The sequence below is a fragment of the Thermomyces lanuginosus genome (genome assembly GCF_041956635.1).
Source record: "Thermomyces lanuginosus strain ATCC 200065 unplaced genomic scaffold VTN49scaffold_22, whole genome shotgun sequence".
Classification (NCBI taxonomy): domain Eukaryota; kingdom Fungi; phylum Ascomycota; class Eurotiomycetes; order Eurotiales; family Trichocomaceae; genus Thermomyces; species Thermomyces lanuginosus.
This window is the reverse complement of record NW_027192356.1, coordinates 2,186,713-2,210,766: the sequence shown is the minus strand read 5'-3', so window position 1 is coordinate 2,210,766 and position 24,054 is coordinate 2,186,713. Positions and strand designations below refer to the sequence as shown.

Here is a 24,054-nt window from a genome sequence, read left to right as displayed (position 1 = left end):
TCTTCCCTCCCAGTCAAATTAATATTCAACAAGACGTTAATACAGATCAGAATGCAGGAGCTGCTTGAAATCTGAGTCTATTCATGATTTCTTGCCGAGTCGATTGAGAATCTGCTGAAACCTGGCTTCTATGGCCTGTTCAATATTTTGCCGGGCCTGGTGGAACCGCTCCTCCCATAACTCCTCCATACGACGCTCGTGTTTTAGGGTCTTGGAGAGGAGTTCAGCAAAGTCTTCAAGCATGTTAGGCAACGAAAATTCGTCAGCGAAAGAGTAGCGTCCTCGCTTTTGAGGCCGCGAACTTAAGGAAGAATTCTCGTCAGTATTCGTCGATTCTTGAGCACCGCCTGACGATTTCCGCTTTTGACCCGCCTGATGGTGTTCATGCCCTTGATCCTGATCGAGTTGCGCGAGTAGTTGTACACGAGTATTCTGCCGTTTCAGGGCCTCAGCCGTCTTCCTTGCCCTTTCCGCCTCCACGACTCCGACCCAAGCATCCAGGGCCTGCCGATACTCTGGGTCTTTGCTGTATCTTCCCCTCTCTTTCCCGGAAAGCTCCCGTTCACGTTGCTCCATGGCCTTTTCGACCCGACGTCGGGCAGAAGTATGAGAGTATGGCCGGTTGATATGGGCCTGAAAAGCTTCGGCAACCTCCTGCCAAAAGGCAACGATGCCCACATTGCCGTACAGCTGCCGTTTGTTGTAGCAGATTCTGAATAGTAGAATCTCATCCATGCGACCGGGCCGAATGCCCGCGGCATTGGCGTTCCCTACTCGTCGGGGAACCACGCTGGATGTGGTCACTGCATTACCGGACGAGCTCGTTGCATTTAGGGCAGGGGAGGCGATTTGATTCGTCTGTGCATTTGATGCTTGCGAGTCTGACATGGACTGCGGCGGAGGTAGCCTATCAACAGTGCGCCAAGTAGTGAAATCGGATGGAGCTCCGTTAACGGATAGTATGTTTGTGCCTCCCAGTAGTAACTTCGGCAGAGGGTATGAGTGTGCCTCTACCACTTTGCTACTCGAGACTTTGACCCAGCATGCAGCATGGGGCAGGCTTTTCGTTCCTGAAACTAGCTAGCTCAATGACCATACTCCGTACATGACATCTGCGAAGAGGGAGGCGCGAAAGGTACCATTCAGGGGAAGTTGAATTTTGGCTGTCGGCTTTTCGCTGTCCGAAATTGCAAGTAGATACCTAGAGCAAATTGTCATTTAAGCGGCAAAAAAAAGAAGTTTGAACTGCAAATATCCAATCGAAGCTATTGCAAAAAGAGCTAGAGTTGTGGGGCCTTAAATACGGTAACCTTAATTTTTACAGTGACATCAACTTCAGGGTGCCCGCGGTTCAATCGAAGCACTCATTGTCTTCAGCAATGCCCGGAAAACCGGCCTCGAGAGAAGTTACCATCTCCAAAGCTCTGTCGACCCTCCTCCGTCACTCGGCGGAGAAAGAAAACATCAAGATCAGCAAGGAGGGCTACGTCAATGTTGCAGATGTGGTAGGTCGCTCTGGGTCGGACAGAACTGCGATCATCGCGCTAAGCCTGGGTGGTCCTAATGTGTAGCTTGCATGGCGGAGACTTCGTAGTCTGAATGTCTCGCTAAAAGAAGTGCTCGATATCGTTGCCAACTCGGATAAACAGCGTTACTCACTCCTCTACGCGCCGCCGTCGGATCAAGAAACAGCAAGACCACTCGAGCCGCCGGGAGATGGGACAGTTGCTGCTCAAACGGCTGCCTCTGCGGAGAAGCAGAAATCGGCTACGGCGCACGCCCTTTCTGTCCGAGACGACAATCCAGCGCATTTCCTGATTCGTGCGACACAGGGCCATAGTATCAAAAGCATTGACACCACTTTGTTTCTGGAGCGTCTCACTCTGAACGACGGTGTCTCGACCGACCCCGCCCCGGCCAAACCAGACTCGACCGGTGGGACGAATCTGCCCAACACAGTCGTGCACGGCACTTACCATGGTGCATGGCCGTTAATCCTCGAGTCCGGCGGTCTTCGCCCGATGAGCCGCACGCATGTCCATTTCGCCACGGGTCCGCCGCTGGAGGAAGTCATGCCGCGCGGTCGGGGCGAAGCTCCGGCTCCCGTGCCGAACAACCCCCCTGTAATCTCTGGCATGCGGTCCGACGCCGAGATTCTCATCTATATCGACCTTCGAAAAGCACTCCGTGCTGGTTGCCCTTTTTACCGCAGCGAGAATAATGTCATTCTCTCCGAAGGGTTTGTGCCTCCGGGCAAGGAAGCTTCCGATGAGGCATCCAAGGTGGTTCCGCTAGAGTTCTTTGACATCGTAGTAGAGAGGAAGGCCGGCCTGGGCGTGCTATGGGAGAATGGCCGAGTCGTACGCGAGTTGCCGCCTCATCTTGCTTCGAAAAAGAATCCAAAGGCATTCCATGGACGGAGAGGGAAGGGAAAGGGGAAACACACAGGGTCGTGAATCGGTCTTATTTATGGTTCAGGTTTATATATGCCTACGTTACGCATCCAGCATAAATCGATCGACAAATTCCTCCAACTCCCCGACATCCTCCAGCTCACCCATCCAGGAAACATGCATATCCGGCCGCAGGAGAACCATGCATCCCCTCTTCGCATCCACGTCGTAACGGCGATATGCATGCCCGTGCTCCTGATGGTACGGTTCATCGTCGACGTAGATCTTCCAGTAGTCCCAGCCAAGGCCCTTGCGGAACGGACGGAAGATCTCGTGGAAATCAGTCAGCTCGACACTGCGCCTGGGCGACGAGTGGATCGTTAGCACTTCGATGACGGAGTCTATCGGCGCGTCGGTCGGCGTGTATCGCCGCAGTAACGAGTCTGGCCGCGCCAGCGCCTTGCCCAGTTCCTGCACCCGTGCAGCCTGCTCAGGCTGTCTGATGTCGCCAGCAAAAACAATGATACGCCAGCGACCGTCGCTCGGCAAACGATCCTGGAAATGCCACTGTCTTGCATCTGCCTGGTTCAGCACGGGAAAGCTTGGGAAGCGCATCCCGAGCTTGATCACCGAGGAGAGATGCTGCTTGCCAACAATTTCGCGGCTCGTCTTCCCGCGTGCGCTGACATCTGTGCCGTCCCCCTGCGCTGCAGTGTCACCGCCCTTGGCCACGATCATACTAGCGCCGTAGTCCACGCCGATTCCCGTCGTGAACAGATGCCCTTTTTGAATGGCTGCTTTGAAGTCCTCGATACTAATGCCTTCCTCGTCCATGAGATCCTTGGCGGGACGTCCGGAGAAGAGCCGCGAGAATCGGTGATCAAACTCGATCAGATCCTGCGCGACCCGCCGTCGTTCTGACTGGTAGGTCTTGAGGATCTCTGGCTTGCAGATGCCTTTGACGACCAGTGCAATTTTCCAGCCAAGGTTGTATGCTGTTTTTGTCAGCGGGACTTAGTTATACGATAGTTGGATCATGCTTACTGTCTTGCATGCTAACATTCATTCCCTGGCCGGCCTTTGGCGAATGCGTCTGTGATTGTCAGTTTGTCTCCTTTACCTCGAGCCATGATTTTCGTACATGAACGGCATCTCCTGCAAGGAAAATTCGCTCATTCTTGGAGAACTGCGACCCAACACGCTGGCCGATCTGATACGCAGTCCACCAGTCGCAGTATTCATAATCAATCTTGTACGGCGCCATGATTTTCTGGGCCGCCTTGAGGATTGTCTCTGGCGTTATCTTGGAGCGGTCATACTGTTTTTGATCTCAATCAATGTCTTGTCACACTCATACGTTGCGGCTCGCTTACATCGCCACCACCCTTCTCAGTCGTCGTGAGTTGGATGTAGAGCCGAACGAGCCTGTTCTCACGTGGGATCACCATAACGCTGCCTGACGAGACCGAGTGGATAGCACAACGCATGCGGATATCAGCTGCACTGAGATTAGCCACGTCCACAGCTATGGAACCAGCTTCACCCACGAAAATCCGTGATCGGGATGATATCCAAAACACCCCTATCAGCAGGCTATGAGCAACTCTGCTTATTATCTCGGGCCGTCTTTTGAGCTCACCAGATATAATCCGTCTGCTCGCCCTCCATCGCGAAACCCAGCTGCCGACGCACCCACGAATGCGCTCCGTCACATCCAATCAAATACTTTGCATGAACAACCTCGGTCGAGCCCGCCCGAGGATTTGCTTTGGCAGCATTGAGCATATCATCCGTATCGTCCTTGGCAAGATTACTCCGAAACAGCCCGCTCTGCACGCCTGAGCCATGGCTCCGGCACTCCGCCGGTATCGCCTGGTCCTCGGTCAAATGCCGCAGGGTCACCGTGACAGGGTATGCGGTGCGGTCGGCTGGGTCGATCGACTCGTCAAGGTACATGGCCTCCGGCATCACGCCACGCTCGACTGTAATGTCGTGCTCTTTGAGGCTGTCGATGAAGTATCGTTCGATTCGGCCTGAGCTCTCAGCGAGGCGTCCAGTAATAACACGACACAGAAACAGCACATACCTTGGTGCAGAACTGATTCGACAAAACGGCTAAGGCCCGGAGGTGTATCGGGTATGCGATCTGATCGTCTGAGGACGCCGTTTTCATCTGGGTTCTAACCATAGTGATTTTTGAGTCCGCAAGCTTTGAACAAGCTTTATGATGGCACTAACCCACAAACACATCTCGAGCATGTGGTTTGTTTCTGCATACACCCGGTGGCCAAAGCCGAAGGAGTGTAATATCTACATCCCGAATCAGCCGCTGTCACAGGCCACGTCTTCTGTTAACTTGCCTACCTCGTGCGTTCGACATTGCAGACCGTCCGCTTGTCTAGTAACAATCAACCATGCCGTCAGTGTCTTTGATCTGAATTATTGAGACGGCCAGCGCACCCGTTGAAGATCTTGGTGCTTCTCTTGTCCACGATACGCGTCTTGATGCCGCATCGACTCATCCATGTGGCGGCCATCAGCCCAGCCGGGCCGGCGCCGATGATCAGCACATCGACGTTGGATTCCGACGGGGGGGTTGCCATGATGTTGCTCGAGTAGCTAGCTGATGCAATCGTAGTCTACCACGGTGTAAGCAAGAAAGAGGAAGTACTGTACGGAGTACAATCTCTCATATCGATGCAGGTTCTACAAATCTAATTATCTGCGGAGCTCCTCGTACTCTATACATTTGTGATCATGGCCCCTGCTGCCCGGAAATCTCAAATGTAAAGTGGGCGGAAGGGGGGAATTCCGGGAGTCTACTGGTACCTACCTACCTGCGTACGAGTCAGTGCGCGTTTTGCGAATCGGCTCAATCATGGCCCGGGATCAAATGCGGGGAAATACCCGCCAGTGATACGAGGAACGGGTACGGAGAACAGTATGAGCCTATGGGTTCTTCTGGATAAAAGAACTGTTGTTCTTTGCCCGGGATTGTAATTGGTGGAGGTCACTGTGGAGCGAGGTGGCATGGAAAAGAAAAAAAAAAAAAAAAAAAATAAAATAAATAAATAAATACAGTTCGGGATGGCAGTTTGTCATTTAGTTTGGCGGAATGAGAGCCGAGGTTGGATCTGCAGAACATGAGGTTCATATACCAAGTCCGGGTACTTGGTTAAGTATCTAACTTCAAGCAAAGCAAAGTGATTTCTCAACTTCCCAAGGCCATGGATTAGGAGTAGTGTCTTGGCCCCGTTGTCGGATGATGCAAGGGCCTAACCCTAACTTACCTATCTAGATGCCCGCCGGTCAAATCTTCTTCGGGCCGTGAACCGTACGGAGCAGGACAGCCCTTTCCACCATCATTGAGTTAGGATGTCTCCTCTAGTATGATTTCGGAATGATTCTTTCCGGCTGAATGCGAATGCAAAACAGCATCTATTGTGCATCGTGTATTTAACAATCAATGCCTCTAAATCATAATTCTATCATCTTCGTCATTATCATTCGTCAATCATTGCACCTGCTGCGCAAAGTCGGCAATGAGTTTGCCAACCTCATCGCTCGCCTCGATGCAATGCCAGTGTCCAACCTTGGGCAGAATCTCCAATTTCTTGGTGCTGCTAGATACGCTCCCGAGGATATGCTTGCATCCATCCAGTGGCGCGGACTTGTCTTCCTCGCCGGCAATGATGAAAAGTGGTGCCTTGACGGCGGCATAGTTTGGTGCTGTGGCCGTGGAGACCACGCGGCAGAGAGAGATGTACCCCAATGGATTCTGACCCAGGAGTAGTTCCCGGATAAATGCCTTCTGCAGCGGCGTGCTTCGGGAGCCGGTCGCGGCATTGGGGATGGTGTTTGCCATGGGTTCCATGCCGTCTACATGACACAATTGCGCTGTCAGCAATTCCCTCCCTCAATATAATCGAGGCAAAGACACTCACCTTCCGAGACCACCTGTATCCGCTTTTCAAAAATTTGCCCCGTGCTTGGGGTCGGATGAACTGGTCCAATGGCAACGACTCCAATAACACGGTCCGGAAATCGCTCCGCGAAGTGCACCGCTACGGTGCCGCCCATAGAATGCCCGACTACAATCGCCTTGGGGATTTTCAATGAGTCCATCACACCCAGGACATCGACCGCGATGCTGGAGATGCTCTGGTCCAGACCCGTGAACTCCGACCGACCCGAGCCATACGTGTCGATCGTCACGCACCGGTGGCGAGTCGTGAGGTGCGGCAGGACTGGGAAGTAGTAGTTTTGCGACGATCCCAGTCCATGAATCATCACAAACGTCATGCCGCCTTCGGGCGGTCCCTTTGGATGGGAGTCTGCATAATGCAGGCTTTTGGAGTCAACGACGACGTAGGGCATTTTGATGGGTCCTACAGCCGAACGAAGAGTGTTTGCGTACCGCCAGGAACATGGCGGAGAGGAACGCTAACCCTATATATTCACCATACTGTTGCCCTGGCCTGTCAGATCGGAGCGTTGTGTCATTGTTGACGAGGGCCTGACGTCGGCAGATGCACCGATCCCCACATCCGGGCGGAATCCACCACGCTGCGCCAAAAGCTGACTAATCACACTCCGGACCAATCATTGTGATGCGGAAGGGATCCTCTAGCGTCGCCATTTTGTGGAGAAGACGGCGCGCATCATTGGACTCATTGCATTTCCAGCTTTGATATTTCCCTCGATCGAGCGCGGGGAACGCGACCGCCCGATAATTTCGATCAGGGCGCGGCCGATCGCGATGGCGCGCCAGCGTGTTGCGCCGGAGAATCGCATCCGGGCGGCCCAAGCTTGCGAGAACTGCAAGCGGAGGAAGCAAAAGGTTAGTCCCGCATACAGCAATGTTTCGGGAAGAAGGGCGATTGTTGCTGATGGAGGGGTTCTCTTTCAAGTGTAATGGAACCGTGCCTTGTAGCCATTGTACTAAGCGCCGCGTGGAATGTCACTTTCTTCATCCCGTGCCTCCGACCACGGAGGCAACAATAACGCGAACGCGATCGCCGGAGCGTCGGAAGAACAGGAAGCGCGCCCGAGAGCAGGAGGACCAGAGCTCGGCCACGTCGCGGCCTCTCCTCGATGAGCACAGCGAATCGACCGCCGGTACGCAATCTCTGACCACGCCATTTGATGGGACGTCCTCCCGACAAAGTATGGCTACGCTGCCGTTGCTGCGCAATCCATCGAGTCGGGAATCTCTACACGCGATGGAAGGAACGGCGGAAAATTCCGCGGCAGCCCACAATGGGGAGTCCGAGACGGATGAGGCTGAGATCCAAGGAATGACGCGAATGCTGAGCGACGGCAGGGGGAGAATGCGTATGTCCTGCCAGTTAGCGCTGCACAGCAGCGGCAAGATGCTAACTACGTAGCATGCAGTATACGTTGGTGATGCAGCGCCGCTATCATACTTGCAAACGATACGTCAACTGGTTGGCAGTGTCGTTGGAAAGTCGGCCTTGACAGATGATCCCCAGCGAAACACCATCCTCGAAGCGCCAGTACAGGCGCCGCCCGTGTACCCGTACACGCATACTCTGCCCGACAAGGAAGCGGCTCTGTTCTTGGTAGATTCATTCTTTATCAACGTGAGCGATCCCAAGGAGAACGTTTCACAGGTCTGTATACCTCTAACCCGCACAAGACCAAAGGAATGCTGTATCTGTTCGACGAAGCTTGGTTTAAGCAGCGTCTGGAACGCACTTACCAGAATCCTCTGGCTGCCGAACAGCAATGGATGTGCATCCTATATCTGGTCTTTGCCATTGGCCTGCAGCTGAGAACCCATCTCGTCAACCCGTCACCGAAAGAATCCGCCATCCTTCGACGGCTGCAGCCAGACGAAGTGGATCGGAGCCAGATGTTCTTTCTTGGAGCAAAGCACCTCAATGAGTCCATTTCCTCTGTCGAAGATGGAGACTTCACCTCGATTCAGATTCTTCTGTTGATGACGTGGTACATGCTGTCGGTTGGGAAGCGGCACACCGCTTGGTCGTACATAGGTACTGCCTATGTTGGTGCTGGCTCTTCTCATTGCTTGCTAACGTGTTTCAGGAATGGCGGTTCGACTAGCCTATGCTCTCGGCCTGCATCGGGCAGAGTCTCAGCGAGCGTACAGTGAAACAGAGCGATTATCTTACTCCATTCAGAGGTTCGTCCCTTCAAACTCGAGCATGAGATCCAGCCAACTGACATCAAGCAAGGGTGCTGTTATGGCGGAGCCTTTATGTAATGGATCGATTCTTGGCCGCCTGCCTGGGCCGTCCCATGTCCATCCAGGATGAAGAAATCTCCGAAGATATCTTCCCCGGCAGCGGAAGTGGATCCGGGCCGCAGCGTTCCCTTGAAAGCTTTGAATACCAAGCCCTGTCCGCTTCCGTCCGCTCCGCAAGGATATTGGGAATGATTCTTCATCAGATCTACCGAGCTCGAAAAGTGTCTCTTCGAACGGCACGGTCGTTTGCAGTGCAGCTCCACGAGTGGACCCAGTCCCTACCGGATATTCTCCAATGGCGCCCCGCGCCTATCCCCCATGATGATCCCGGCAAGGCTATGGGTCAGCTACACCTTTGGATGTCATACTTTGGCGTGGTCATCCTTCTTACCCGGCCGTTTCTTCTTCTCCATGTGAAGAAGACAATATCTGAGTGGCAGGGACCGAATCAACCGTCCGGGGCGGAATCAGTGGCTAGTTCTCCGGCAGAAAGCAAGGTAGCAGCTAACCCGGAGCTCAAGAAGTATTCTGCGGCATGTGTGCGGTCGGCGATGCATTTGATCCGTGCGGTGCAGACAATCAAGGTCAAGGGGTGTCTTCCGCGAAAGAATCCGTTCATCATGTAAGTGGCTTTTTCCTTTCCATGTCGAGCGTCACACCTAATCTCGACAGCAACTGGATTTTCCTTGCCGGCCTCATCATTCTGACAAATTCCTTCTTCAATGTCTACGACAACGCGGAGAATGATTCGATGGCGCAAATCGCCGTTCAACTGCATGAGCATCTTTCCCCTGCGGATCCCCTCGCCGCTCGCTACGTGCAAATTTTGAACGCTTTTATGAAAGTCATTGCGGACAGCAGAGCTGCTCGTATGCAACAACAACAACAACAACAACAACAACAACGAGACTATAAGCATGATCCCATCGAGGGTTTGCTTTCTGCAAAGCCCAACACTCCGGCTAGTATCGGACGTGGTACTGCCCCAAGCAGCATGCCCAGCTACGAAAGTCAGACTCCTGTTTGGAACTGGTCCTCCAAGGTCACATCGACGGAAGTTATGCCATCGATGCTCGCTGGAGATTTATTTGCAGATGGGTTTGGCGAGAGCGTAGAAGGGTTGATTCCCTCCGGGAGTGAGGAGGGGTTAGGACCAGATCTCGGTCCGATCCTTGAGGAGGTGATTCATTTTGACAACCTATGGCCGTTGAACGAGGATCCGGGCCTTTTCCCTGGGAATATTCCGATGTATGGGACGAACCACTATCTATGATTTTGACATCATATTCATGGTGCCCGGCGATTAGCTTCCCTCCGTCTGAACTCTGCACGGCCGCGTCCTGAGCCCTATTGCAATAGCAATGCGGCCCGGCCGACGATCATTCCCGGGTATGGGATTGGGGAATCACTATGGAGGCCGCCAATTGAAATGTTTTGCCGTCCTGTCGGACCGGCAACTCCATATCTTCGAGACCGATGCCGGTCCAGTCTCCCAGACGGGACATCTGTCTCCATCGGAATGGAGACCAGGATGCCGCGGATGAACCCGGAACTCCAGCGACAGTGAGTGTGCGATTTCATTGATGAGGAGGCCGACTGCCGCCCAATGTTAATGTCGCACGGCAGTAAGGTACATCCACCTTCGGTATCAGTTCCGACGCTGGTACTGTACGATTGTGTATCAATTTCATGTAACTATCAGGAATCAATCGAAAAGCAATATGTTGAGATTGGGCTATGATTGCTCTTTCTTTTTGTGTTCAAATACATCGCCTGATCATACTCTTACATACCAGTTGGCGGAATTGCCGGACAACAGAAACGTCTGGAATCTCCATTGGGTCTTGTTTTATTCAGGTCTACATTCTCGACGGTCCTCGGCCCAGCTGTGTGTGCAATGCCCTGTCACCTGCCGACCGTGAGGAGGGGCAGACGCAAACCCCGCGGACAGCTTACGCACTGCCTCTGCAGCGAAAACGACCAGCATTGTGTATCGGTCCACGTGCCGACGGTAGGACCCTGATAAGCCCGGCCACATGATGGAGGTTGGTGTGATTAGCATACCAGCGGAGGAGTTTGCCAAGCCGAGGGCGTTCGTAACTCTATCTGCAGTTCGCACAATGACTTACAGTAATCCGTAGCGACCCAAAATCAGGGTTTTTCCTAGGAGTAAGAAAAGCCAAGGAATAGGAACGCTCCAAAATGACGCATGGGTCTCTGCCCTTATCGCAGTTGACGATCAGGACGAAAACCTGCCGGAGAAGGCAAGTACGACACGCAGCCAATCAATGACGCCAGCCGGTCCATGCTGAGGAATACCGTGGCAGGATGGATGGTGCGCATCCTCCACTTCTCCTCGGTTTCGCCCATCACGCGGGCCATGCCGAGGCCCAGACTGGTCCCTGACCTCCCGGGCCCGCTGTCACTCCCTTGACCGGTTCGTCGTATTGTGACGGTAATGACACCCCAGGCCGCAAACATCCCAAAGTCGCGCCCCCACCCCCGATTGGGCAAGTCCCCAGAAATAGAATTAGAATAGGAGAAACGCCATGTCTCGCTCCCTTTATGGGTTTATTGAGCCAACGCGCTTTTTCCATGTCTTTCTCTGCCTTTTCTTCTGCCAAACTCTTGCCGAGTTTCTTCTAGTTCTACGTGCTGCTCTTGCTCTTGTGTGTGTTTGTGTTCAACGTGAACTCTTTTTTTCATTTTCGGCACCTGGCCTCCTAGCTCTGATCGCGTCACCGGTTTTCAACCCTGACCAGGCTGTACAGCGGTCAGTCTTCCTTATCGCGTCTGCTGCTGCGTGTTTCTGGTTGCAAAGTCGCGTTTTCTCCGACGTATGTCCCCCATCTGAGCCCGTCAGATGATTTATAGGTCGTGACCACCGTGTCGGGAATATTCTGCTGACTCGCCACAGCTGATTTGTTTCGTTTTCGTTTCATCCACTCCTACCCTAAAACAAAAACATGGCTTCCCAAACCGCTGTTTCGGGCCTCGGCGTCGGCGCAGCGGCCAGGACCGCCTCCATGGATATTCCCAAGTCGCGCAACATGAACACCGGCAGCACTCGTGATGGCTACGCCGCTGGAGGCGCCCGATCGGGCAAGCCGACCATGCTGCCTACTCCTCCCAACTCCATTTCCCCGACTCTTCCTCCGCACGCACTCAAGCACAAGCAATCTGTTGACTCGGACATTGACCTCCATGATACCGCCGACCAGTCCAAGTATGATGACACGAGGGCATCGGGGAGGACTGACAACCCCAACGCCATCACCCCGGACATGCTGGCCAAACACCACCTGCCGCCGATCTTGCTGGCTCATGGGCCACTGGCCATCCGTCACATCATTGGCTATCTCACCTCGTCGTTGCCGGGCTTTGCGTCGATCCCGCCTGCAAAGGCCCGCAGGCTGGTCGTGAGCGCCCTGGAGGGCCGGGGCGTGGACGGCGAAGGCGGAGGTACAGATGGGAACGTGGTCTTTGAAAAAGTGGGCTGGGGCCGATGGGATGCGCATTATCGGGGCCAGCCGGCTCGCGACCGCCGTGCGTACCATGACAATCCACCAACCGCTTCGCCTCCGTCGAGCGTGCCGAATTCGTACCATCACAACGGGCTGCAGATCCCGCACTCTCAGCGGCGGGAGGGCCCGCCGCGAGGAGCCTACGGGACCAGCACGGCGGACTCGGCCGTGTTCTCGCACTCGGACTTTGACTACGGGGATGAAGTCGACCGTATGTCGCTGGACGGCGACGGCGACTCCCGCAGCTACTGTTCGTCGATGTCCGATGGAGGAGACGAAGTGATCCCGGACGACCAGTGGAGCGACCAGGACGTCACCGACGAAGAGGATTGGGCGCAAATTGGTGCGGATGCGTTACGAGCGCGGTCATTGAACGGCGGAGGGCTTATAGCACCGAATAATCATAATTACTATCATCGAGCAGGCGGGCCTGCTTCGACGACGCTGGCCAAAGCCGCGCCGCCCCCACCGCCCCAGCAGCAGTCATCGAACTATTCGTTCCCGGACGAAGTCAGCGGCGTGGAGGAGCGAGCGGCGGTTGAAGCGCTCTTGCGTCTTGGCTCCATGTGATATATACATATATATCTTCATGCCTGTCAGTTGAGCCGGTCCGGCTGGCAGGACCCGTGTATGTGGATTGTTAACTCGTTTTTTTCTTTCTTTGGAGACTCGGCGTACTGGGAGGGAAACCATCAGGGGGCCTGGATACCACTATGTACCTTGGGTTGGGCGCATGGCGTTTTGGCTTGATATCATCATCCTTAGGTTAAAGAGGGATTCGGGATAGGATATTACCATTGACTGGCACTTGGGAGGAACCTGTATATATAGCTAATCAACAGCCATCCACTCATCAGAATCAACCTATTGTACATACAAACCAAATTTCATCCGCAGCAATAAATACATCAAGTCTTTGAATTCACCCTTCGCCAAACCTCCGCCTCCGCCTCGGCAAGTTTATTCCCCGTTGCCTTGGCCCAGCTCTTGACTGTCCCGAGCAGTCCACTATCTTCTTCCTCGTTCTCACCTCCATAATAGTAGGGACTCGAGGCGGTATTATACCCCAAAGCGTACGAACTCGGGTTGGGACCGTAATACGAGTAGTACTGCCCCGGCGGCGCAGCGCGCGAAGAATGGTAGCCGGATTGGTAGTAGGATCCCTGGCTTAGGATACTACCATTCCCGCTAGATGGCCGTCGTTGCCGCGAGGTTGTGGAAGAAGAAGGAGGAGGAGGAGGAGGAACGCGCGGGGTGGTCGATGCTGATACTTGTTCTGATTCTGAATTCGAAGCGTTCATAGAGCTCTGCTGCTGTCTCTGTTGTTCTTGGTTATCTGAAGGATGATTTGAGGGCTTGGTATTGGGATTGATGGGTGCGTTGGAGTAGGTCTTGACTCCTTGGATAGTACTAGAACAAGAAGTAAAAGGTGGACTCATTTTGGCTTCTTCTTCTTCTTTTTCTTCTCCAATCCTGTATCTGCCATATTTTTCTTTCGTTGGATTTGAACTGAGGAGAAGTTAGGGAGGACCTTGGAGATCTTTTCAAGCCAGGATATGGATGAATGACATCATTGGAATCACGTGAAACTGTCGAATAGCTCCAGTTGATTGGCCAAGCATTTGGCCCACATCACTGCTTTTAATTAGGCAAGTGCGAGCACGGGTACGTATTTATTTCCTCATGAACCATCCAAGCACGGTTCAGCTCTTCTCAGCGACGAAGACAACGTTCGAGTGAGAATATAATCGCGACGCGCCATTGATGTGTGTGTGTCTTGGGAAAGAGCCCCCGATCGGTGTACCTATTCTTGGTCCTCGGAACATCTGGAATGTGTGACCTGCTAAGTCAGCAAGCTTGGAGCGATCAAGAAATATATATTTTGCGTACGGTATTTGCGCAGCAGTGTGTGTGGTACCATTCCTCCATGCGAGCAAGTCGGGGAGATTTGTATGCGCACGGGCCTGTGTTCTCCTCCGTTCAATATATAAATCCGTAGTTTAGCTTGCAGTGATTGATTGGATTTTCGGAGATGGCGTGGCAGCTGCTGCGTAGAGCTTACGCCGGGATTCCGGCACTTCCGTCCCATGCGCGATTCCTTCGCAAAGGGCAGGGTTATGTTCTGGCCCTACATTTCGAGAAGTGGTGCACTGCGGTTCTCTTGGAGCATTCTGGATTTACCTGAAATCAATTCCCTTCGGAGTCCAGTGTGACATGACCGGAGGCCGATCGAGGGGTGTAACATCTAGGATGAACAGTCGTACGAGACTACTACGAAGAACGCGAGAATACACAAAACACATTCAACATACTGAGTACAAGCTTAATAAAGTACACAGATACAAAGAAACCCCAGAGCCTATGCTTCCCTTTTCTCTTCCTTGCCTCCGGACAAACCGAAAAAAGGTCAAGCATGTCTATAAGTCGCCTCCCATTCTCGTACGTCCCCCTCAGTCCGTAGACTGTGCGTTTAGCCAGAGCCACCCTTGTACTTCTTGCCGAAGAGGATAAGCTGCAGCTGGTCGTACAGAGCCAGCACACCAGCGCTAGCAACACCACGCAGGATGTTGGCACCAGCACCCTTGAAGAACGAGCGAGTACCCTCCTTGGCAATGATCTGACGAGCGCAGTCGATCGACGACTTGTACTTGACGGCCTCACCAGAAGTCATCATCATACGACGACGGATGGTGTCCAGCGGGTACGACGCAATACCGGCACCAGTGGTCACAGACCAACCCAGCAGGAACGAGGCAATGAAGTTGTTCTCCAGGGGTCCAATCAGGACGAGCGGCTTGAGCGAGTCGTACATGCCGAAGTACAGACCACGGTAGACAATGATACCAACGACGGAGACGGTGAAGCCACGGTACAGACCGACGATACCATCCGAAGCCAGGGTCTTCTTGTAGACGTCAATCAGACCGTTGAACTGACGCTGACCACCGCTCTTGGCAGACTTGGCGTCGTTGGCCAGACGGGTACGGGCGTAGTCCAGAGAGTAGACGAACAGCAGCGAGGTGGCACCGGCAGCCTAGGGCGCTGTTAGCAAAGGGCGCGACGTGTCTTGGGAAAAGGAAGTACGTACACCACCCGACGCAAGGTTACCGAACATCCACTTGGCATAGCCATCGCGGTCCTTCTTGTAGGAGAACATCGACTTGTAGGTGTCGCGGAAGGCGAAGTTCAGGGCCTGGGTAGGGAAGTAACGAATGACGTTGGCAGTGTTACCACGCCAGAGCGACAGGATCCCGTCGTTCTGAGCAGTGCGACGGAAGCAGTCAATGATACCGTCGTACTTGCGGTCCAGACGACCGGCACGGATCATCTCATCCTGGACGGGGATCAGCAATGGTTTCCACACGGCACATGTTGGAAGTCACCGACCTGGTTCTGGATGAGCAGCTTGATCCGCTCAATGGGAGCAGCGGCAGTCTTCGAGACGGCGGCGGAGACACCACCCACTGTCATTTCCGTCAGTGACCTGGACGACCCAGTCGATCAATTGATCGGCTGAATGGCCGAAACTTACTCAAGAAGTCGACCACGAACCCCTGTCGTTACGCGTTAGCAAACGTTGTTTCGGACCGCACATCGGAACCCGAGTCCGCTGCATCTTTCCCATCGCTCGCAATCATCCCGCCGTGTCGTCCACCGCGTGCTTCCGGCGTGTCGACGTCGTGCAATTCTGATTGCAGGATGGGATTCGATGACGGCGGGACTCCGGGCCGCAGTGAAGGGAAGCAGAAACTTACGGGCATGCCCAGGACGGTCTTCTCCGACTGCTTCACGTCACCCTTGGACATTGTGGTAGCTTGTGCAAGTCAACAGTCTACCAGAAGAGAGGAGAGGAGAGAATGAAAGGACACAAGAGATGGAATGACCAGGGATGGGAAGAAGAAGAAGAAAAAGAACAAGACGACGAGAAGAAGGGAAGAAAAAAAATTTAGCGTGGGCGCAGGAGACCACGGGGGCACTCGGCAACGCGGTGTGAGGGAAAAATGAAAAAATCACAGGAAAAAAAGAAAAACCTGCCTGATTGGGTTAGAACCCGGAATTTCCCGATCCACCTCGCCCTGGCGGTCTCCAATTTTTTCTCGCCCCTGGAGGCAAAACGCAGGAAGGAGCCGCCCATGGAACGAGCTGGAAGAGATTTTTTCACGACTTTCCAGTTCGGTCCGAGACAAATAGGCCTTGTCGGGTGTCCGGACCGTGCGTCGACGCTTTGATTTTCTCGTGCGAATTCGATAGACCTTACCTCCAGGACCGAGTACAGACTGCCGTGTGGAATACATTACATTCTGGGGTCGCAGGAAACAGCCAGCGCAGCGTTCTTGGCCATTGCGTGCTGATAAGCGGCAAGTTGCCAGCCTTGATGACAACTGGTATTATTATTATTATTATTATTAGGTTATGTACATGCTTTTTCTCCCATTGAACCTTGCTGCAGATCACATTTTGATGATTATCGAGTGTTTCATGGGAGCCATGGTTCTGTTTGATTGCTGCGTTACCGGTTTTTTTTTTTTTTTTGCCTCCTAGCCTCCCATCCGCTCATCTGCTTTCATCACCGCCAGGAAGCGCGGCCACGGAGCTTTTCCTCCCCGGCCGAACGGCGGCTGCCGGACTGCTGCGCTGGGTCCACTCCAGCCCTGACCGCCTGGCGCTTCCAATTGGGCGATGAATTTTTCATGGATGACTAAGCATTTCTACCTCGGCTTAGCTAATCGTTCGGAGACAAGCGCGACTTCCGACTTGGATCTCTGGAGTGGGAGACGCAGAAGAACCAATGCAAGTCGTCTGTGGACGCAATGAGTGACGGAATCTGTAAATGAGTAGAGCAGGGGCTGCAAGTGCAATCAAACTCTATTGCGACGACATGGTATCTAGAGTACATCAGAATCGAGGACATTGCCAAAGCCATTACATCAGCAGCTGGTATATCGGCCACATCATGCAAAGTAATTACATGTCCACTCAATTCTTCTTCTTCTTCGACCTCTTCCGCTTCTTCTTGCGAGGGCCTTCGCGAACATCCACGGCCACTTCGTCGTTCTCGCCAGCGGGGCCAGTCTGCGCGGCGTCGGACGCCGATGGGAATTCCCACTTGGGCCCGTTCTCGTCCCCAAAGACCTCTTTGCGCCATGCCCGAAGCCGGGCCTTCTTGCCCAGTCGCTTCCGGTCCCGTCGTTTCTTCTCGGGATCCCGGAAAGTGGCCAGCTTCTTCAGTCCGACGTACTGGTTCAGCTGGGCATCGCTCGCCATCAGAATGTCCCGTGGGGTGAGGCCAAAGCTTTCCGGGGATGTCTCGCGGTATCGGAAGTGGCCCGCGTTCTTCTTGGTCGCACCCGGCAGGAGCTGAAGGTCCAGGTCCAGGTTGCGGTCAACCGCCTCCTCGATAATCCGCCGTTCAAACTTGGCGGCGCGCTTCTGTTCGCGTTTTTCTTGCGCGCGGCTCTTTTTCTTCTTCTTCTTCTTCTTTCCATCCCCCTCGTCTTTATCCTCTTCCTCGCCTTCGGCCGGCTCCTCATCTCCGTCCTCGCCATCACCTTCATCGTCGGACGGAGCAGTATCTTCGTCTTCGTAGTCTGGGACAATGTCCTTGATGTCAATGTCATCATCCCATGTAGGCTTCTTAGGGCGCCGTTTCTTTTTCTTTCCGGACGATTCATCATCGTCCTCCTCGCCTTCCATCTCCGCATCCTCCTCCGCGTAGTACTCGTCCCCAAACCGCTTCTGCATCTCCTTCTCCCAAGTCTCGTCGTCAAAATCCTTGTCAAGTAGCTCAGCCCACTCCTTCTCGGTGATGTTGACAGATTTCATTCCGGCCGCTTGTTTGATCTTGCGGACTTTCTCCTCCAATTCTTCCATCTTCAACTTCCGGAGGCGATTCCTCTCCATTTCGCGTGCACGCTTTTCCTCCTCTTTCTTCAGCTTCTCAGCTTCCCGCTTCCGTTTTCGGGCATTCATCTCCTTTCGGCGGACTGAGAATTGATTCGTAGTATCGCGCGAATGTGTGATGATTCGCTCATTGACCTTGTTAGGGTCCTCGAACCGGAAATTATAAGCTTCCTCGAACATATCCGCCTGCTCGTCTTCCTCATCATCGTCTGACTCCAGCGGCTGAAACTTGGAGTTCTCCGTGGGGATCCACGCGCGAGCCGCCATGTAGTCCTGCAGGAATTTCTCCGGATCCTTGTCGGCGTTCTCGACATCCAGCTCAATTTCGCGGCGGGGCTCTTCGTCCTCGGGCTTTGATTTGCGGACCAGGAAATCATCGTCATTGTCTGAATCCCCATCCTCCGCTGCAGCATGCATTTCTTGAACGACTGTTCTCTTCAATTCTTCTTGTTCTTGGACGTATGTCTTGGGCGCTTGTTTCTGTTCTTCCTCTTCCTCTGCAAATGCGCCCCCTTTCAGGAGATTTTCTCGATGATAGTCACGGAGGTACATCGGCTTCTCTTTCTTCGGCTTCTCCCCCTCCTCTTCCTGGAAGTCCTCTTCCTTGACCTCTGGAAAGAACCTGGCGTTCTTATCATACACACGGGGATCCTTGTTCCGGATTGCATTGAGGGTCGCATTGATCTGCGCGTCGACCTCCTCCGTGACCAGCTCACCATCCTCATCTTCTTCCTCATCTGAAGACTCGTCTTCGGAATCCTCTTCGGAATCTTCGTCGTCCGAGTTGGCGATGCTCACTTTCTTGCCCAATTTGGATTCCACTGCACATTCGAGTCTCAATTAGCTCTACTCACACATTGAATGACTGGGTTCTGTATTGGAGCTCACGTCGCTGCATTTCCTCCCGCTTTTTGTTGTATTCAAAGCGCCGCGCATATTCTTCGTTGATTTTGAACTCGAGCTCGCCATCTTCGTTCTTCACCAGTCCTGGACCATTCTCAAGATCATTCTCCTCATCGCTCTCGTCGATGAGCTTGCGCGGTCTTTTTGCCGGCGGCTCCATGACTATACAGCGGCCTTCTTCGTGAATAGACTGCAATCAAGGCCTCTTACTGCCATTCTGCAAAGGGAAAAATATTTGGGCGGCAGAAATTCTCAAACTTGCTCACCGCCTTGAGATCTCCACTTTCTATTCTGGGAAGTCCAGCACGTTCATCTCCGTTTCAGCCTCCGGGGCTCCCGTCGAGTCTGTGAATGTGACAGAACGGGTCAATTGAATCGATTCAAGGGTGAGATTCTCGTGCTGAGAAAGCAACTTCAAAATAGAGTCAATTGTAGTTTAGTAGCCGAATACATGTAATCAATAGTTAGGCACCCCCCCTGCTGTGCCTGAGGCCACTAAAAAGGGTCCAGACTCCGGGAGGCTAATTATCATCGCCCGTTCGTTGCGCCATGATGAAGATCAATGATCTGCGCGATCCCGTTCCAGCAAATTGCCATCTAATCCTTTGATATTTCTTGTATATACAGGTTTAGGCGCATTCGGATGGCTGGAGTTGGATTGATATTTTCATGATCTGCAAGGGATTTCCCCTCTCAGCAGCTCCCTGATGGCGACCTCGCAGTTGGCCTCAGGGCCGCAAGTCGGCAAGCTCCTGAGCGTTGTGTGAGTCTCCCCTGCGGCAATGATCTGACCAGGAATGCTGATGCACGATAACTAGCCCGGTTGGATTAAAAGAAGCGGCCCTCGATTCCCCGACTTTCCACGCGACGACGTCCCACTTTGCGGATCAACTGGAACTCCTTGAGCGATGGCTGGACGGATATGCGAGAGCGGCGGCCAAGATTGTCGCGGAACTGTCACCGTTGGAGCAGGCGTTGAGCTCCCTTCTTGCTTATACGACGAACCCGATCAACGTGTCCGAGGCTGTGGTGGATCATGACTATACCCTGCTGGCGGTCAAGCGCCATGGAGATTGTATGCGGGAGATATGGGGCAAGCTTTTTGACAACGCCAGAAAGCTAGATCAACTGGTTGCGGAGCCCATTAGAGCTTTTATACAGGGCGATTTGAAGAACTTCAAGGAGGTGCGACGAAATCTGGACCAGACGCAGAAACAGTACGAGAATCTGTTGGCAAAGTACTCTGCCCAGTCCAAATCGAAAGAACCCTCATCCCTAAGGGAGGATGCCTTTCAACTGCATGAGGCGCGTAAGGCCTATCTCAAGGCCTCCCTGGACTTCTCCGTCCAGGCGCCACAACTGCGAAATACCCTCGATAAACTGCTCGTGCGCATATCAGTTGACCAATGGAGGGAAACAAAGCTTATTCACGATGCTAGCATTCATGCATTCTCAAAATGGGGCCAAGACATGGATCGAATCAAGGGCTGGATCAATGAGATGGAGAATAGCGAACGGTATAACTTGAGAGAGCTGCACGCGGCTCGGAAGCAGGTCGAGGAAGCAGCTGAGTTGGCGGCACGGCCGTCTCGCGAGCTCGACGACTATTCAGTCTCCACAGTGCCCTACCTCGGCCGGGCACCGTCGGCCCTCAAGAACAACGGGGGTAAGCCGTTTAAGCCAGAGAAACAGGGTTGGGTGTATCTCAGGACCACTACTGGGAAACCAACGCGGACGGTATGGGTCCGCCGTTGGGTTTTCCTGAGAAAGGGCATCTTTGGCTGCCTCGTTCATAGTTCCAGGACTGGGGGTGTTGAAGAGACCGAGCGGGTTGGCGTCTTACTGTGCAATATTCGTCCAGCCTTCCAAGAGGAGCGGAGGTTCTGCTTTGAAGTGAAGACCAAGAAAAACGCAATCATGCTGCAGGCCGAATCGCAAAAGGATCTTGTGGAGTGGATTGGCGCATTTGAGGCCGCGAAGCAAAAAGCTCTGGAAAACCCGGCCAGTACAGACTTGTCGGTGTCAGGCAAGTTCACTGTGCAGGATCCTGCGTTTTCCGTATCACAACCCCCGGTCCCGGAATTCATGTCGGATAACACCGACTTCCTGCATTCCAATGGCGGGGAAGACTCATCCTCGGACCGTTTATCGGTGCCAGATCGGGAACCAGCTGTACGAAGCAGTGGAGATTTCGGCACCCGTCGGTCTACTCAGATAGACGGTGAGGAGCGTGTTACCCGAGATCATGCTTCTCGGATCATCCAGAAACTGGACCTGCATCGCAAGTCATCCATGGCACCTCCATCACCATTGGCACCAGGCGGTGGCAGTGGCACGCCTAGCCCTATGTCTACTAGCCATACAGCGCTTCCGGGAGTTTCATCCTCTTACCTCTCTGATCTCAGCAGAGGTCGGGACGACCCACAAAATAACCTCGCGCCGACGACTCTGGCAAATCCACCAGCTCCTACTAGCACAAGTAAACTGGCGGTTCATATCAACTGCGAGCGTGGCATTGGCATTGGATCGGCGGATTCCACAGGAGGAGTTCCAAGCGGGGTTCAAGCAAACCTATGGGGCAGCGCGAATTGGGGTTTCCTCAATACATTCCGGGACGATGGTATTTTGGTTTCGGAGAAGAAGACGTCCGATGATACGGCTTCGAGCCAGAAGCAGCCAGCCTCGTCTTCAAGTGACGCTAAAGGAGCAAGCAGCACAACCACTTCACCGGCGTCGTCACAACCTACCAGGCACCGGCAGACAGTCAGCTTGGATGGCGACTCCAGCAAGTTGCAGCGGTCTTTGATCGGTATCAGCCATGAGTATCCCAGCTACTACCCTCCACGGCTGCGCTTCCAGGATGCGCAGTTCCGCCTCCTGTTCCCCAATGTCAAGAGGGAGGAGAGCCTGGTCATGGTGTTCCGTGCCGCCTGGAACCCGAATGATCAGCAAGAGTTCCCTGGCCGAGCATTTGTAACGACTCGCAAGCTCTACTTTTACAGCCATCATTTTGGCCTCGTCCTGACCACCAGCACCTCGCTCAACACCGTGTCTGAGGTCACGGCAGCGAGTGGACGAGACTGCGACTTTTTGTACCTCCATATCAACCGGCCTCTCGCCGATGACATGCCTCGGCGCGTCACGGTAAAGACCTTTTTGGAGCCATTGCGACTCCTGCAGAGGCGGCTCAACTACCTGGTAACGGTCGCATCATCCAACGAACCTCCGAATCTCGAATCCATCCTCAAGACGCTGATCAAGATGGAGATGGACGCTCCGTCGCGGTCTGTCAGTGCGGACAGCTGGGAGGACATTTCCATGGACGGCCTTAGCGAATCTCGTTCGCGCCGGGCTCGCAGCATTACGCGGAGAAGCCACAGGGACTTCCGTGCACCAATCTACGTTGAAAAGGATCTGTACGTCGATTCCGAGCCGTCGCACCGAGGTCGGGATGTGCATAAAGTCAAGCTACCGGCAAATCCAGTTCAGTACACACCCCAGGGAAATCTCCATCTGGCGGCGGAGAGATATTTCGATATTAGTTCCAAGGCTCTATTCCATGTTTTGTTTGGAGACAAGAGTCCAGTGTGGCAGCTTTTGTTACATGAACGCCGGGCGCAGGGTGGGTGTTGCTCTTTCTTTTGTGTTTGACACCGATACTCATACAGTCTAGGAACCAAGCGAGGCCCTTGGAGGACGTTGGATTCCGGTCATATGAGGCGGGATTTTGAATATTCGGTTGAGATTAGCGACATGTTTGGTAGGTTACATCCTCCTTACATTCTAATCACCGCTAACAGTAGCAGGCCGGACTAGTACCAGCAAAGTCTGGGACTATCAGATTATCGACGTCCTCAATGACCATCTCTGCTACGTGGTGACCGACAAGCGGACGCCTTGGCATCTCCCGTTCCGGCGAAATTACCGACTGGTCAGCAAAGTCGTGATCACGTATGTGGCCAGATCCAAGTGCAAACTGGCAATCTACGCCAAGGTCGAGTGGCTTTGGTCTCCATTCCTTCTCAAAAGTGAGTGAGAATAGTCTAAGACAGTTGCCAGGGACACGCGCTGACCTCAAGTAGACGTCATTGACGGCCAGGCGATACAGGATCTCGAGCAAGACGCTCAGGATCTAGTGGAACTGGTGATCGACCAGGTGCGAAAGCTGGGGCATCGCGGCAGGACAAAGAAAGCGATTGCGACATTTGGCCTCGTCGGACACGAGACCAACGTGAGCCAATTATCTGTGGAACATCCTCCTACGGGCAAGTCGCGCCAGCAGCGGTCGCTTGGACGGCTACTCGCCGAGTCTTTGGTGTCATTGTTGCGACGCGTGGTGCTGACACTGATGATGTGGGCGTTTGCCGCCTTTCGATGGGTGTGGAAGACCTGCAGCGCGCACGGACTGCTACTGGCACTGCTTGTACTGAGCGTGCTCGCCAACGGGTTCTTCACGTGGCGGAGCTCGCTGGATTGGTGGCACGAGCGCAACGCAGCGCAGTTCATGGCGCGCCTGGGCATCCGGCCGGACCGGGTAATGAGTAAGGCGATCTACATCCGGGACCTGGACGAAGTGGTGTTCAATACCACAGCGCGCTGGGAGTCGCCGGCCAACGCCAGTCGCTGCTTTGCGACGTTCCACGAGCAGACCCTCGTTGACGACGGTACACCGCTGCTGAGTCTGGCGAGTTCCGGCGGGCGGGGGTTTGACCCTGTCGAGCGCAGCGCCGGTCGTCGTGTGCAGCGCACACGCCAGCGTCTTGGGGTATACCGGCACGATCTCCTCGTGGCGCTGCGCGTGGTCAATCGGATCGAGAGAGAAGTCCTGCAAAGCGAGTGGGAGCGGTGGCTCGAGCAGGAGACGGGACGATGTCGACAGGTTGAATCGCTGCTCAAGAGCCACGAAATCCATGCCGACGGACAGGGTCCTCATCAAGACGTGTTCTCGGGCCGCAGAGAGGACGTGCAACGGTGGTATGAGGAGTACTGTGGCAGCTGCCAGGAGGAGCGGGAGCGACTGGCTGAACGGTCATCACTGATCTGACAGTGTCCATATCCTTTTCCCTTGATACCCTATACTTTGTTCTCTGTTGACTGGTTTTAG

At 53.8% G+C, this 24,054-nt stretch overlaps 12 protein-coding genes across 12 annotated transcripts; 5 read left to right on the top strand and 7 right to left on the bottom strand.

Annotated features, from left to right (window-relative positions):
* Positions 1 to 81: 81 nt before the first annotated feature.
* VTN49DRAFT_1827 (uncharacterized protein) lies at positions 82 to 888 on the bottom strand (the record flags this gene model as incomplete). Its single annotated transcript, XM_069409484.1, has 1 exon — positions 82 to 888. One exon carries the CDS (start codon positions 886 to 888, stop codon positions 82 to 84), a length of 807 nt encoding a protein of 268 aa, XP_069270866.1.
* A 491-nt stretch (positions 889 to 1,379) lies between these two features.
* Positions 1,380 to 2,456, top strand: VTN49DRAFT_1826 (uncharacterized protein; the record flags this gene model as incomplete). Its single annotated transcript, XM_069409483.1, has 2 exons — positions 1,380 to 1,505; positions 1,572 to 2,456. The coding sequence occupies 2 exons, from the start codon at positions 1,380 to 1,382 to the stop codon at positions 2,454 to 2,456; spliced, it is 1,011 nt and encodes a 336-aa protein (XP_069270865.1).
* Positions 2,457 to 2,495: 39 nt separating this feature from the next.
* On the bottom strand, positions 2,496 to 4,996 carry VTN49DRAFT_1825 (uncharacterized protein; the record flags this gene model as incomplete). Its single annotated transcript, XM_069409482.1, has 10 exons — positions 2,496 to 3,388; positions 3,438 to 3,486; positions 3,535 to 3,711; positions 3,767 to 3,891; positions 3,941 to 3,975; positions 4,033 to 4,426; positions 4,480 to 4,573; positions 4,632 to 4,703; positions 4,758 to 4,791; positions 4,854 to 4,996. 10 exons carry the CDS (start codon positions 4,994 to 4,996, stop codon positions 2,496 to 2,498), a joined length of 2,016 nt encoding a protein of 671 aa, XP_069270864.1.
* A 911-nt stretch (positions 4,997 to 5,907) lies between these two features.
* Positions 5,908 to 6,770, bottom strand: VTN49DRAFT_1824 (uncharacterized protein; the record flags this gene model as incomplete). The annotated part of the gene is made up of 2 exons (XM_069409481.1): positions 5,908 to 6,272; positions 6,338 to 6,770. 2 exons carry the CDS (start codon positions 6,768 to 6,770, stop codon positions 5,908 to 5,910), a joined length of 798 nt encoding a protein of 265 aa, XP_069270863.1.
* A 382-nt stretch (positions 6,771 to 7,152) lies between these two features.
* On the top strand, positions 7,153 to 9,895 carry VTN49DRAFT_1823 (uncharacterized protein; the record flags this gene model as incomplete). The annotated part of the gene is made up of 7 exons (XM_069409480.1): positions 7,153 to 7,233; positions 7,304 to 7,727; positions 7,788 to 7,996; positions 8,053 to 8,410; positions 8,463 to 8,559; positions 8,612 to 9,244; positions 9,295 to 9,895. The coding sequence occupies 7 exons, from the start codon at positions 7,153 to 7,155 to the stop codon at positions 9,893 to 9,895; spliced, it is 2,403 nt and encodes an 800-aa protein (XP_069270862.1).
* A 74-nt stretch (positions 9,896 to 9,969) lies between these two features.
* Positions 9,970 to 11,103, bottom strand: VTN49DRAFT_1822 (uncharacterized protein; the record flags this gene model as incomplete). The annotated part of the gene is made up of 3 exons (XM_069409479.1): positions 9,970 to 10,218; positions 10,752 to 10,874; positions 10,942 to 11,103. The coding sequence occupies 3 exons, from the start codon at positions 11,101 to 11,103 to the stop codon at positions 9,970 to 9,972; spliced, it is 534 nt and encodes a 177-aa protein (XP_069270861.1).
* A 485-nt stretch (positions 11,104 to 11,588) lies between these two features.
* Positions 11,589 to 12,716, top strand: VTN49DRAFT_1821 (uncharacterized protein; the record flags this gene model as incomplete). The annotated part of the gene is made up of 1 exon (XM_069409478.1): positions 11,589 to 12,716. One exon carries the CDS (start codon positions 11,589 to 11,591, stop codon positions 12,714 to 12,716), a length of 1,128 nt encoding a protein of 375 aa, XP_069270860.1.
* Positions 12,717 to 13,054: 338 nt separating this feature from the next.
* VTN49DRAFT_1820 (uncharacterized protein) lies at positions 13,055 to 13,585 on the bottom strand (the record flags this gene model as incomplete). Its single annotated transcript, XM_069409477.1, has 1 exon — positions 13,055 to 13,585. One exon carries the CDS (start codon positions 13,583 to 13,585, stop codon positions 13,055 to 13,057), a length of 531 nt encoding a protein of 176 aa, XP_069270859.1.
* A 678-nt stretch (positions 13,586 to 14,263) lies between these two features.
* Positions 14,264 to 14,607, top strand: VTN49DRAFT_1819 (uncharacterized protein; the record flags this gene model as incomplete). The annotated part of the gene is made up of 2 exons (XM_069409475.1): positions 14,264 to 14,348; positions 14,405 to 14,607. 2 exons carry the CDS (start codon positions 14,264 to 14,266, stop codon positions 14,605 to 14,607), a joined length of 288 nt encoding a protein of 95 aa, XP_069270858.1.
* Positions 14,608 to 14,616: 9 nt separating this feature from the next.
* Positions 14,617 to 15,952, bottom strand: VTN49DRAFT_1818 (uncharacterized protein; the record flags this gene model as incomplete). The annotated part of the gene is made up of 5 exons (XM_069409474.1): positions 14,617 to 15,180; positions 15,235 to 15,480; positions 15,534 to 15,610; positions 15,679 to 15,700; positions 15,902 to 15,952. The coding sequence occupies 5 exons, from the start codon at positions 15,950 to 15,952 to the stop codon at positions 14,617 to 14,619; spliced, it is 960 nt and encodes a 319-aa protein (XP_069270857.1).
* Positions 15,953 to 17,123: 1,171 nt separating this feature from the next.
* VTN49DRAFT_1817 (uncharacterized protein) lies at positions 17,124 to 19,110 on the bottom strand (the record flags this gene model as incomplete). Its single annotated transcript, XM_069409473.1, has 2 exons — positions 17,124 to 18,868; positions 18,936 to 19,110. 2 exons carry the CDS (start codon positions 19,108 to 19,110, stop codon positions 17,124 to 17,126), a joined length of 1,920 nt encoding a protein of 639 aa, XP_069270856.1.
* A 547-nt stretch (positions 19,111 to 19,657) lies between these two features.
* On the top strand, positions 19,658 to 23,994 carry VTN49DRAFT_1816 (uncharacterized protein; the record flags this gene model as incomplete). Its single annotated transcript, XM_069409472.1, has 5 exons — positions 19,658 to 19,713; positions 19,769 to 22,572; positions 22,624 to 22,710; positions 22,757 to 22,978; positions 23,033 to 23,994. The coding sequence occupies 5 exons, from the start codon at positions 19,658 to 19,660 to the stop codon at positions 23,992 to 23,994; spliced, it is 4,131 nt and encodes a 1,376-aa protein (XP_069270855.1).
* Between the last annotated feature and the right edge of the window lie 60 nt (positions 23,995 to 24,054).